The sequence below is a fragment of the Bombus vancouverensis genome, chromosome 7, assembly GCF_051014615.1.
Source record: "Bombus vancouverensis nearcticus chromosome 7, iyBomVanc1_principal, whole genome shotgun sequence".
Lineage (NCBI taxonomy): Eukaryota > Metazoa > Arthropoda > Insecta > Hymenoptera > Apidae > Bombus > Bombus vancouverensis.
In genome coordinates this window covers 5,873,370-5,887,311 of record NC_134917.1, presented here as the reverse complement: position 1 = coordinate 5,887,311, position 13,942 = coordinate 5,873,370, and the positions used below count along the sequence as shown (strand labels likewise).

The following is a 13,942-nucleotide window of genomic DNA, read 5'->3' as shown; positions in this document are numbered from 1 at the left end:
TGTCATATCATTTATAGAATTTACGTAAAACTTTTCCAGGTACTTGACATCATTTCGTAATACATATTCAATTCTTTAGATACATTTTTTCTAATTTTCAAATATACTCTAAAGTTATTTACATTGATTTTCTTTTTATACCGAAGTAATAAGATTAATTGTATTGAAATAATAAGATCTTATTGCAAACAGTGCTAACAATTATCACAAAATTATTACTTAATTTTGTTAGACTTTTTAGGCATTTGCGATCAATCGTTATTAATATGCGTTATTTATCGTTTCAATTTAACGATACAATTTTTTCAAATATAAAAGGTTATTTTTCTTACTGAAACAAAGCTTCGATTCAATCACAAAAATTCGAAAATCATGATAAGATGCAATACTATACTTCGTTTTTTTATTTATATCATTTATAGTACAATATGTGGATGTGGTAAGTGTATATGAAAACAAGAAATAATTTTTTAATCGTTGAAGTTGCACAATGTTCGAATAATTAGTTACGAAGCAACGTGTTATTTATTCGACGATTGATCGAGGTAAAATGTAGGAAAGATGTTTCTAAGTGAATGCTCCTGGGAAATGAAGCTGCATCGGTCAGAAGAGACTGTCGGACCACCTTTACCCCCTTGTCCTCTCTTATTCCACTCCCTCATCCTCCCTCTCCCGTAAAATCAATAGGTGCGTCGGCGTCCAGCACGCTGGGAATTCTGCTATATAACCCCGAGCGATTAACTAAAATCGATCAAACGCGACGCATGTCGAATATAATGAAATAAATTGCACAATTCTGTTGAATCAGAAGAAATGATGATCTCTGACCAGATTTATAAACCCGAGCCTACAGTTTTATTCAAGTTACTTTTAATGTAAACTATTTTTTCAACCCACGATTTTAAAGTTGGAAATTAACTTCAATGTTTCGATACGATATGGTGATTTAATAAAAGAATATAACACACCCGCTTGCTGCAAAAATGATACAACTCGAAACATATTACAACTTATTATACTTTAACAAAGTCCGGTAAGTTCCTTTAAATTGTATACGGTGGAATGACAAGATGCCATTTAATATTGTTTTATGAATATTATCCCGATTTTCAAATAAAATTAATTAATGACATAATATATTCTTATATTTAATGAAAGTTTTTTGCAATTTCTGAAATATCAATATTTCCATTTAATTGTCTTTGTACTTTCGCAGCAAAGGATTCATTCACGTTTCAATATTCAATTCATTATTCAATACATTCAAGGTGTAAATATATGTTCTGTATTATTATTTGTAGAAGATTGAGGTGCACAGGAAGGCAAAGTTTCGAATGAATCATGACTTCATTTAGACGTCTTTTGCAAGAAATTTATTTTAGGGGGAGGAAGACACGGTCTGACAACTATTTATCCAATTACTGCCACTTCCAGTCGACTAATATTTGCCTGGCGCGTGTCGACAGTTCGTCAACCGTGAAGCTTGAACGGCGCTCTACGACCACCGAACAGTCCTTTGTCTCTTTTGCGAATTAATTTCAAGGACGAGGACCTGTGTGCTCCGCGAGGGTTCTTACTTCGCGTCGAGCAAACCCAATTTGCGCTTAAACAAGGAGCATCTTCGCATAACTTAGCCTTGCGTGAAATCCAACGTCAAAGGGAGGAAACTTCTCTTTTTAAGGCAGCTCGACCTCGTAGGATTTAGACGGTGAACTTCAAAGACGTGCCGGATTGAAGGAAAGAATGCGAAAGCTTCCCGGTTATATTAGAAAAGATACTTTCAACGCAGATACGAATAATTTTTTAATTTTATGAATTTGTTTTTTAATCAGAATTTATGGTTTATGATTGTTATTTGCATGTGTCGTGTGTAAGTTTGAAAATGATCGCGAAGTGCTAACGAAATAAACTATATTGAATGTAAAAGTCTATTAATAGCACTAAAATACAACATGCGTATGTTATTAAGAGACACATTTTACTATAATAAAAATAATTTTATATGATTCGATATTTAATTTGTATTTGAAGTACGATAGAGATGTAATAAAAAGTTTAAAACAATCTTTCAGGGCTGAGTGCTGCGCCTTATTATTAATAATAGTTAATAGTTTATTATTATTAATATTAATAATAGTACATATTAAATAACTCTGTTCGCAATAAAAACTGTCGCGTGTTTCATTATGCTTTGGTAAAAGTTTCATGTTAAGATGTTTACTGAGTTAATTATTTTCATTCAGTTGAATAAAGATATATCTTTACATTTATATAAAATTTATAAATTCCATAAATTATTCTTAGGTTAACAACTCTTAATAATTTAGGCATTCTGAGAAACTCCTATACCGACAGTAGATTCTGTAGGCTTGTACCATCATTGGATTAAAAAGGTTGCTATTTTATCACGGACAAAGAAAATACATATAGTTATTAATTGTTAATCGATACTTGAAAACTAATATTTTCGGATATTATTCGTCAAAAACTATCGTATAATTATAAAAAATTATTTAAAATAGTCACAAATTCAGCATGTTCTAAAACAAACATTCTAAAATTAAAAAACAATAATAACTATATAAAGCAATAAAAAAATAATCTAATATTTCGAGTTTTTTAAGAATTTAATAGTTTTCAAACATATAAATACAGTTTTTATGTAATATATTAAGTAACTGTAATATTCTCAATATTTTCGAGGACATCATGTAGTTCATTTTGCATTTCGAAAATAGCTCCGAATTCTTCGGCTTTAAATTTTTTGAAGATACACACTACACGTAATACTAGACTACTATAAAAAATTCGCATCATATACGCGAAAATGAATGATTCGGTTGACCCACAAAAATTCTTGGAAACGAGATACTGGATCAGCTTCTTGTTATTACCGACTTTAAGTGATTCTCATTCGATTCTTTATAAAAAGAAAATTTACAGTTCTTTTGAAAATAAAACTACATATATACAATATTAAAGTGATAATTGTACGTGTAAATATTGTGATATTTTATTTAATATGAAATTTATGCAATAAAGAATGTATAATGTATAGAGGATTACTGATTTAAAGAAAAATCGAATCGTATGCAATGAGAACCATTACCTGTATCTGTTCCTTATATCTCTTAAAATATGGTGATCATATTTCATTAAAACAAGTAGTCTTGATATTTTAAAAAGTACAATTGCAATTTTGGAATAGAACAGTTGAAATCTATAAAATGGAGGATTGTTATAAACTCTCAAGGAACTCGTATTACCTCAGTGTATATTAATAATGTCAACTGTAATAACAGAATAATCTTGAAACCTGAACATTCTACTACATTTTCACTGCCTCATATTATCGTAGATCAAGCTTAAAATATGTGTTTATGTTTCATAATTATGCAATTAGGAAATCTAAGATGCCACAATTGCTGAGCCTCGAAATTTGAGCTTACACTTCTCTTGCTGTAATCATTCGATCTTAAAATTAGAAGTCAGATCGTTTTTGTCAAATTTCCAAACTGCATTTTTAATTTTTAATTTATCTGTCTATTCATGCATATTTGTAATCTACGTTCCTCTGTCTCAATTAATCAGCATATCTACCGTCGAAAAGTCCGGAGTGTAGTATTCTCGTCCATTTGTTGTTTGCATAGAACTATAGGGGCGCTACATTATAACTCTACTTTTCTCGGTCAATCTTTTCCACATATACCTAGGCTCTAAATATAAAAATATCATATTAATAAAATCCTCTCACTAAAATCTTTATAGATTCCTATTTTACATCGAACCCTTAAACATTTACGATCATTCTACAATAAAACTTCATTTATAATCAATAACTCAATGATATCACAATATATAATCAAAAAATAACATTTAAAATATTTCTTCCAAGCAAATATTCATATAATACCTTCTAAAATAATGAAATCACATGAAAGTCCATTTTCCTTATTCAGATGGTAATTCCCACGGTATTATCCATGTATTATTATATAGAATAGTAGGGCTCGGCGCCTGTAGGTGTCATCAAGAAAGCAAATGGCGTGCAAGAGCAGTGTCAAACGACATTAAGTTTGACACTTGTCGTTGAAATTGAATCGATATTTTCAAGAATTTAGTTAGTAAACTTCTCGATCATACGATTTGTCACTTAGGGTATAACGATCGATCATATCTTGTATCTTTTTCAACAAACGTGGCAACGGTCTTGTGTGGGTTTCCCGTGGAAATCGATAAACTTCAAGGGTCAAACGTTGTACTTGCGCGCAGGTTTCTTTGGAAGTGTGTTATTTCTCTCGTAGAGCATCCTACGCGTCAAGATGTCCACGTCGATGACAGACAAGCTTCTGGATGACATGAACAGCATACCGCTGGCAGACGATGATCCACAAGGTAGGGAACTCGTGCTCATGTTTCTGACCCAATTCTCTTAATTCCAACCATCGCATCTTCGTCATAACCTGTTCTTAGGTTTTTCTTACCGTTCCATGAAATATTTAAACACTCACCTTAGACGGAATCTCGTTACTTCAGCTTTTAAATCGACGTTCTAATGACAAGAAAATTTATAAAATCGTGGTAAATTGTTAAATGTATAGTTTATTGGCTAATGCAACTAATTGATTTTCGAGTATTTACATACGTGTTGATTCTTGATAAAACGCGAGGTATTTCTGGAATTTTTAGGGCACACAATCCGTGTACTGTTCATATATGAAAAATTCCATTATTTATTATATATATATAAAAATTGTGAAATTGTTATCATCCAAGCGATTAAGGAAATTTAATTTCTGTTAAATATGCATTATACAAGATAACAGTTACAATTATTGTTTCTATATACAGTGATAATTCCTGAAGAAGAAATTTTGGATAATAGCTGCCACATATCTGATGCACTTGGCAGTGGACACAGCATGGATTCTATACCATCTACATTTACAAATGGAAGTTGTAGTCCTAACAGTAAGTCTCAAATCGTTTACACTCTACTATTTCACAAAATATCATCAAGCACTCAAGATTATGTGACTGTAGGTTTAGATCCTGATATAAGCCCAGATGAGCAAGAAGAAAAGGCAAGATTGATTGCCCAAGTGCTTGAACTTCAGAACACGTTAGATGGTAAATAAATTTCGAATGTGGTCTCTAATTCTTACATATACGTTTAATTTACTTAACACGATTTTCTAAAATATTTTTTTACTGCTCAGATTTATCCCAGAGAGTAGATAGTGTAAAGGAGGAAAACCTGAAGTTGAGAAGTGAAAATCAAGTGCTGAGCCAGTATATTGAGAATTTAATGTCAGCGTCGAGTGTTTTTCAATCTACGAGCCCCAACACCAAAAAGAAGTGAATTCACGTTGTCACCTTAGATAACAAATATCGAAGAAACAGGGATCTTAAAATAATGTGATCTTTAATCCTCCATGAAGAGTATGTACACGCGTTTACACTTATAACTGCCTTATTTCACGAGAAGAAGATACAATTATTGTAGATATAAGAATTCTCGAAACAGTGTTTATTTATAGTCTGTTTAGTATATTCTGCTTATTTCATATTTACACATTTCATTAATTCGTGTACATACTGTTTATAGAGAAACTCATTTGCGAGCAAAAATTCGCCCGTTTTTTCTTGAAGCGCATATTCGAATCGAATTTGAATTCCGAATTCACGATCCAAATCTGTAGGTCGAGGAATTCATTGTTCAATTTTTTCTTTTTTTAATCGCCGCATACGCTTTTTGCTTAAAAAACGCTTACGCATTTGTTACTTACTACCAAAGAATTCCATTTTGTATTTCGTGCAATGTCGTGTGTATTTGAAGAATCTCAGTTGTCATGACCTAATATCTTATTGTAAGTATGAAAGTTTATATGAAAGATTGAAATGTGCAATTTAAATGATCGAAATCAAACAATATTCTAGACTTACAATTAAGTATCAGTTTCTTGATGTTTTCTGGTGTAAGATTCGTTTTCAGTATTAAATCGCAATCGTTAAAGTTAGTTATCGCTTTTTCGCGTATTTGATACTTATAAATAAGAATGCAAGGGTTATAAATGTTTGTAGTTACCGTATTTAATCAAACACCAACATTTTTTAATTCGAGCTTTCGCTTAAGGGTTTCGACATACGTGTATGCAATGTATGTAGATGTACAAAAGAGATAAAAAATAATTATATATATACAATTACATATAGATATAAATAAATATATATATACATATTATGTATACATATATATAGTATATATTATATACCATGATTATATATAATATATACTAATGTATAGTATAATAGTATATATATATATATATATATTACATATGATTATATAATATATTAATATAAATTAACGTTCGTGTAAATGCTGCGAGCACAGTGTACATTTTAATCACTAATTTAACTAACTGATTGAAAACGATCGACACTTTGCCTGTAGCATGTTTGATCAACGATTATTACTGCAACTGAGAAAGAAAAAAGATAAGGAAAGAATAATAAAGAAAAAAAAATGTACTGCAATTTAAAACTGCAACTTAAGATGAAGTTTCAGTTGGAGGGCACAAGCAGAATGCACAATCTCAAATTATTTCATTGTTGAGTAACATAGTGTTATAATAAACATTATATTCTATTGGAAGGCAACGAGATTATTTATTTCCCATAAAAAGTGTGTAATTGATTTCTTGTCGAATGTATGATTTTCGTTGTTAGTAAAAAATTACATAAATTCGTTAAAAAGATTTTTTAAAGTTCGCCGTGATGCATCATGATTGATTTAATTTAACATTTAGTGTCTTTCTTTGTTTAGGATTCACATAATTGTTACGAATTAATTTAGTACAGAAATATAAAATATTCGTAGAAATTAATCTTGTCGTATTGCTAGGAATTGTATCGATTTTTGGCCCCAACTTGTTTTTGGTCCTGGCTTTGCTCGTCCGTTTTTCTTTATTCCTATCCACCATCCCTGATTCGCGTATTTTCGTGATCGAAAAGCATCGTAGGAACCGACGTTCCATTGCTCCCATTCTGTGTTATCTTTGTTTGCACTTAGCTGAAATAAATTAATAGCAATTATTTGAAACGACTAGCCCCCCATCATTATTCACGTAGATTTCAAATTATATTTATCACTTAATATAATCAAAACAAATTTACATTAATTTCAAAAATACAAATTCTACACCATAAGATACATAAAAATAATGAAACATAATAACTTTGCAACCAATTTCTAGAGATTTAATTATTTTACTCACTACACCTAATAATAAAAATCCGCGACCTTACCTCACCATATAAACGTCCCTTCTTATTGAAAGCCAAATACAGACTAGTTTCAAGACTTTGTATTCGAATCACTCCAAATGATACCGGTATAATGTGAAGCAAAGCTAGAAATTAGTAGAAAGAAGAAATTTAAAAGAACTGCTTTCTTCATCCACACTGCAGTTTTTAATGATTATAACAATAAAGTGAATCAATGAGGTTTTTATAGTACAGAATTCTTATTTTTATTTTTCGTTGTAGTTACCATGTGGTTCGTTCGTGGCACTCAAACCTCGAACTCGACCAGAGTTCGAAACAGCAAGATGGTATCCGGTTCGACAAAACAATTTGATTACCAAACAATTGTACACAGGATTTTGTGCCGGTTTCCTGGGATCCCATATTACGTAAGGCGGTCGTTTAACCGATTCTGTGATGTAATGCGGAGTTCTGTAAAGGAGAATACAATATTTAGAATCTCCAAACACACGCCGGCCGTCTATAAACGTAAATACCAAGTCTACAAATATACTCTTAATTTTAAATGTCAATCTTAGACAAAAAGATCCTCGAGACACTAGATAGAAATTTCTTTGAAGTTTTTAGTCACCGTAATATTTTTTAACCACTGTCCCTCCCTCTATCTAGATGCACTCTCTTGCGAAGTTTCCAGAAATTAACATATTCATAGTAGGTACTATAAGCTTTTTTTATTATGACATGGAGCTTTATTCGGATCTTTAACTTTTATAGTTTCTGTAAAATCTATTATTCTAATACGTATTTTAATTTTTGTATTTTGACAAAACGATACGTAAATTAATTTATTTATATTTTACAATAATGTTACGTTTACACAACTTTCACGTGCTATTTCATTAACCCGATTAATATTTATTAATATCTTTATTATGAATAAGTTTCGATATATAAATCCATTTCTTATTTTCCTAGTGAAAATAATATCGAAGAGAAAAAGATGACACTTCTTGACTATTGAAACAATAGCGACGAGAGTAGGATAAGCTGTCATACGAAACAGACTTAATGCAAAATAACACCTCGGAACGCGCTATATTTATAACATATCACTACGTTTGAAAAAATGGGCCGATCGACTTTTCAGGTCAGTAAGCTTCGTGAATGAAGCGTGCTTCGTTACACCGTAGACGTTTTCCAACCCCGTTAATTTTAAACAGATGCTCGAGGGGAAGGAACGCAATACCAATAGACTTTATTCGACAAGCAGTGCATCAACCGATGATAATCAAGCTAATGGTACCAATAATGAAACGTGAAAAATACAATGTGGGTCACGCAATTAGGGTAGATTATACATGTAGTGGCTAACAAAAGTATTCGAACATTTGAAGAAACATTTTACGAATATATTATATGTGTCACAAAAAAAATTTTGAAATTTCATTAGTGGTGAAACACGATTATCATGAGTGCATTAGGAAACTGTAAAACGAATTTCAAAATGTGTGTGTATACAAAAGTTACAATATGTTTATTGCAAAATATAAAATTCAGCGAAATAAAAAAAAGATGTAAAATACTGTCTAATAATGAAATATAGGTCAACAATTCTAAGCGTACTGCTCCCACGATGAAATGAAATATTTTCTTCGTTTAAAATTCATCAATTTAAAAATTATTACGTCTTGACATTGCGCGAACACGCCCCCGTTAATTACACGTAGAATGTGTACTATGATCTATTTGTTGAAACTCGAGCGCACACGGTCATAAACGTCGATCCTAATTTTGCGTTTCACGTCGTGCGTGTGCTTTAATGCAATTCACGCGGAATTGCAGGCTCGTCGGTTCGTCGGTTGCCACGGTGCTCGAATACCGGTAATAATATAACGTGAACCGTACCTACTCCCTGTACCTAGTGACCCTGCAACAATATAGAGCAGAAAGTAAATCGAATCAAGTGATCAATGAATACATATCGCGTATCATGTTGTACGGTGTCTGCTACAGTTCTTCATCCATATTCTAATTTCAAGGTCTACCATGTTCTCATCTTCAAACAGTGATTTCGCGTATCATTTTACGCGATTATTACGCAATTATTTTGTTATTGAATGTTATTTTAGGTACCGAATATTTTTACCGAATCATTCAATTTAAGATCACCGCATATAAAGATCTCCATTGATCCCCTGCGTTCCAATTTTTTTCGTAAAACCTCATTAAATCCAACAGATACAAAATAATGTATTATTATACATATAATTTGCATTCATTAATCTTAACATTTTGCAGTCCATATAAATTTACTAGTAACTTCAACCTGTAGCCGGTGATTTTTGGTAGAAAGTTTCAAGTTCATAAACTTTACGTAAAGGGTCACCCAGCGTGTGACACTGACATGGTGTCACGAAAATGTTGAACTTGAAGATTTAAAACTAAAGTTAGAATTCAACTTAAATTTCTTTATAAACACAAACCTAAATACAAACCTATCTTTATCAAATGAAAATCATAATATGCGCTATATGGTTGAATTTCGCGCCATTCGTTCAATGAGAAGAATATCCTTATCATATATGTACATTCTAACACGTGTAATAGTATTGTAAATAACAGACTGTTTCTAATAAAAATACCTCGTCGTTTAATTAACTATTGAATTAATCCCCGCTTAAGGATCTATAAAGTAGAGCGTCAGAAAGATTGATAAATTTAAAGCGACTTTACGACGGTACGGAGCGGAAAATAAATCTCGTTAGGTGATCGATGAACTCATTACGGTTCCTTGTGCAACAACGTCCCCTTGACTTTTGTTTACCGTAATAATCATCCTTCCATTTGGTACAAGAACTAGACAGCTTTGTGACAATGTTCACTGACCCTCTTCTCCACGCAATAAACTGATTAATTTCACCTTCGAGATCCGAAAACGTTCCAAAACGATCGAAGGGGAAAGCCATAATATGAATAATAGGAAATTTTAAACTGTTAACTTCGCAGTACGCTAGGTGGAGAATTAATCGATTCAAGTGATTAATGAACGTTTATTGTAGGTGGACGTTAAAAGGAAATTACGTCTGTAGACTTATTGTTGCTAGTTTGCAACCCGCTCATAGAAGAATCTGCTATAAAATATACATCAAACCTTTCATCAATGTCAAAAATTCATGCATCGCTGCACAAATTGTTACGTTAATGCGGATAATCGAGCAGAAATGTACTATTCTGGTCGATCAGGTTCATTAAATCGCGAAGAAGAGAAAATTTAGAATAGCGATATTAAAGAATTTTAGAAAATTGCGTAATACAATGTAGCAACTACAAGTAATAATATTTTAAAATTTTGTTCATAAAATAGAAATAAAATTTAATATAGAAAAACAATATAGTGCAACAATTACAAACACCAATTTCTTTTTAAATCTTGTTCTTATTCTAATTTTGTTTCATGAATAAGATCATTGTAATTTGTGATCAATTATCAAGTTATGTACTTGCAGAGAATTTCTAATTTCCATGTTTATACAAAACGTAATAATTTATAGGAGATTAACTTTAATAGTAGACGATATTTTAATTAGGAACTTTCATTGAACAAAGTCAGCTAATAATTAAAGTTTACCATCGAATTGTAACTCGATTAATGTCTGTACAACGTAACGAAGATTCGATCTTATTCTCGGCTATCGACAGCTCGTAATTATCAGCAAATACCCGTTCTCGTCGAACTTCACTGTAGTGGTCGGATGTCTCCTGGTCTCCCTTTTCCTCCTGCGATCCCCATTAATCTCCTTTTCGTTTCCCAGCCCTTTCTCCTCGCAGATTGATAGATCGGAATCGTAGCTGTCGTCGCTGCAACTGTCATCGATGTCGCTGCATTCCTCATCGCATGTTGGTGCTTCTAAGTTTTCGTGAATCCAACGAAGACTCATCCTCTTGTAGTAATTCTATTCCCTTGATTGCCTTGATAATTTAAGAAAACAAATTTTATTAGTGTAAGTAGACAAGATCGATTATTTTTTCTCGAATGAGGAAAACAATTAAAATATTTACACCGTAATACACGATACGTTTACGTAGAATGATATTAAAGAACAATGGAATTTCACCCTGTAAACATTTGAGAATCTAACAATGATTGATCCTCCTATGGTAATTCTGTCACCTCTGTATTGTAATTTACGACTGACATAATAGGAAAACAAACTTTATTTGTGGATAGTAACGACCTTTTTGTGGACAATTCGAAGGCTGCATTTTTTTCGTTCAAAACTATGTTTCTTTAGTTTATTTGGAATTTATGATGTTACAGGATATAGGATGTGAAAAATGGGTTTGTGAAAATTGTTAGTTTGATTTGGAACGTAGGAGAAAAAAGTAAAGGGTAGATCATTAAAGATCTGAAGTATTTAATTTATCTTAATTTAATATAAGTTTTGTAATTTCTAGATAAATTTTGTGTTACGTTTAAACAATATAAAGATTGAGAGAGGATAAAATAAAGATGAGTATGAGATTAAACGTAAAATATAACGGAGAATAGTACGGTTCAGAATTAGCGGTAGTCTCGGTCTGTTAAAAGTTAAAACAACAGGTCGAATGAAAAACAAGCGTGAATAATACGGAGAAATTTACACCCACAAAAAGCCATTGAGACCTTACGTGATTCCAGATGGTTATAAACGTACTGTTAGTGTTCGACAAATATAAAGGTATAAATATGGTTCCCAATTCATTTTATGCTTCGTTGAATAGGCGAAACAAACCATCGATTGATGGAAAATATAAGTAGGAAAATCGTCGAAATTGATTATAGTTTATTGAATTTTTTATCTTTGCGGGAGTATCGTGAAAAGCACTTCTGTTTGTAGTTTAATGAATAGAAAACTAACGGTGTTTCCGGTCTGGTAATGTCCAATTACGAGGATAAAGAAATAATAGTACGGATTGTGTACCATTCGATATGCTATCACTAATGTAACATAAATTAGTCATAGTATAAAAATAAATTAAAAACGTTGGTTAATGCCAACATTTCTTTACTTGGTATTCTTGGAAAATAAAATTTAATTAAGTAATTTACTGAATTTACGAAACTAACGATTACAAAATGCTGGGAACGTTTCACTCGTTACATTCGATCTCGAAATTGTACGCGTTTTTCTACATAAAAAATTCACTTTCCAGTTTTGCAACACTCACTTTTCCTCGAGGTGAACCTGAATCTGATGAACAAATTTTTTACGCAAATCTTTTGTTACAATTCAAGCAATTCGAAAATGTTAGATCTCAATTCTACGTTTCTTGGTAGAAGATAGATACTATAATACATTGACGACTGATATTCATAACATCAAAGACAAACAGTTATGAGTTATATTATACTTAGATAATCTTGGTACAAGGAGCTACGCACGCGATGATCGTTCGAAACACTCGACCCTGTATATGATAATTCAGAGAATTTACATGAACATTTCAAAGGAATTATATTTCAAAGCTTAAAAAGAGTCAAAGGTTTAAACAATTCTGAATTCTTGACAAGAATGACTAATCTCACGATAATACGAAGCAAATTCTATTTCTTGACATGAAGTGCAGAGTCACGAGTTACACAAAAGCAGAAAGAAATTCAAACAACTCTTCTGTCATATTGTCAATATCAATTTCTCAATTTCATTATATGTACATATACTTATATGATCAGTGTTCAATTCTCGAGAAACAAATTACTTACTTCCATGAGTTCATTTATTAGAAGAAAATGGCACATACACACACAATAACACATTCGAAAGTAAATTTTCAAAGTAGTTACATTTGTAACGTCATCACCTTCTTTTGCTTTCTAGTCTATAAAGTTGATTAATGTAGCTTCTAAACGATCGAAATTATCGTGCAGGTGATAAACCAATGATTTGATAAAACAATTACATATAACGAAATCCCACGCACAATACAAACGTCTCACCTGTCTGAACGTCCGGATAACAAATAGCGGATCTCGGAAGCAAGTTTCACCCGGTGGATCTCACGGTGATTGGGATTCGAAACAAAAACGCGGTAGTAGCCGATCGACACAGACCTATGGGTTTCGCAACAGTAGAGCGTCAATTGAACAACTGTGGTCGCGATTCCGTTTCACGAGGTCCACGGGCACATTGTTCGCGTAGTGCACGATTCACCGGCGTCGATGGATGTGCAGACGCACCAGAGCTCGCCTCCTACCCAGGTGCCTCCGCGTTTATCATACGACTGAGCCGTCTCTGCTCCGCGAACCTACGTCGGATAATACTGGATATGACGCCGGCCTATTGGTAGACGGTGTAGTCAGCGGTGGTCAGCAATTCGAACTAGACTAAATTAAAAACGGGACACGCGGCCAAAATGCGAGCTCAACGAAACAAAAGATCTTTTGTCAGCACCTCGCGAAATTCTGTAAACGAGACATCACCGACGACGCCACTCATCTAGATAACAATGTCTCATTGAATGTCCACATTTTCGTATCCGTTTACTTTCGTTTCATTTTATCTACTAATACGTTTCATGTCACGCGAGACATTTCGTTTAAGCAATTTGTTTTGATATCTTGATTAGGAAAAAGAAAGAAAATTATATGTATTATTAAAATTATTCTTGCGCAATAATTTGCTGACTAATAATA

General features: G+C 32.4%; 2 protein-coding genes across 4 annotated transcripts; one reads left to right on the top strand and one right to left on the bottom strand.

Annotated features, from left to right (window-relative positions):
- Positions 1-4,019: 4,019 nt before the first annotated feature.
- LOC117164228 (short coiled-coil protein A) lies at positions 4,020-6,658 on the top strand. Of its 2 annotated transcripts, XM_033347155.2 has the most exons (4): positions 4,022-4,395; positions 4,852-4,971; positions 5,044-5,130; positions 5,220-6,658. In XM_033347155.2, the coding sequence occupies exons 1-4, from the start codon at positions 4,323-4,325 to the stop codon at positions 5,360-5,362; spliced, it is 423 nt and encodes a 140-aa protein (XP_033203046.1). In that variant the 5' UTR covers positions 4,022-4,322; the 3' UTR covers positions 5,363-6,658. The 2 variants fall into 2 exon arrangements, with proteins under 2 accessions (XP_033203044.1, XP_033203046.1); XM_033347153.2 differs by having other exon boundaries at positions 4,020-4,395; positions 4,852-5,130.
- LOC117164227 (fibroblast growth factor 1) lies at positions 5,864-13,572 on the bottom strand. 2 transcript variants are annotated; one of them, XM_076619875.1, is made up of 5 exons: positions 13,247-13,572; positions 10,990-11,238; positions 7,556-7,740; positions 7,312-7,415; positions 5,864-7,075 (listed from the first exon to the last, which is right to left on the bottom strand). In XM_076619875.1, the coding sequence occupies exons 2-5, from the start codon at positions 11,205-11,207 to the stop codon at positions 6,887-6,889; spliced, it is 696 nt and encodes a 231-aa protein (XP_076475990.1). In that variant the 5' UTR covers positions 11,208-11,238; positions 13,247-13,572; the 3' UTR covers positions 5,864-6,886. The 2 variants fall into 2 exon arrangements, with proteins under 2 accessions (XP_076475990.1, XP_076475991.1); XM_076619876.1 differs by lacking the exon at positions 13,247-13,572 and adding an exon at positions 13,013-13,159.
- Positions 13,573-13,942: the final 370 nt, after the last annotated feature.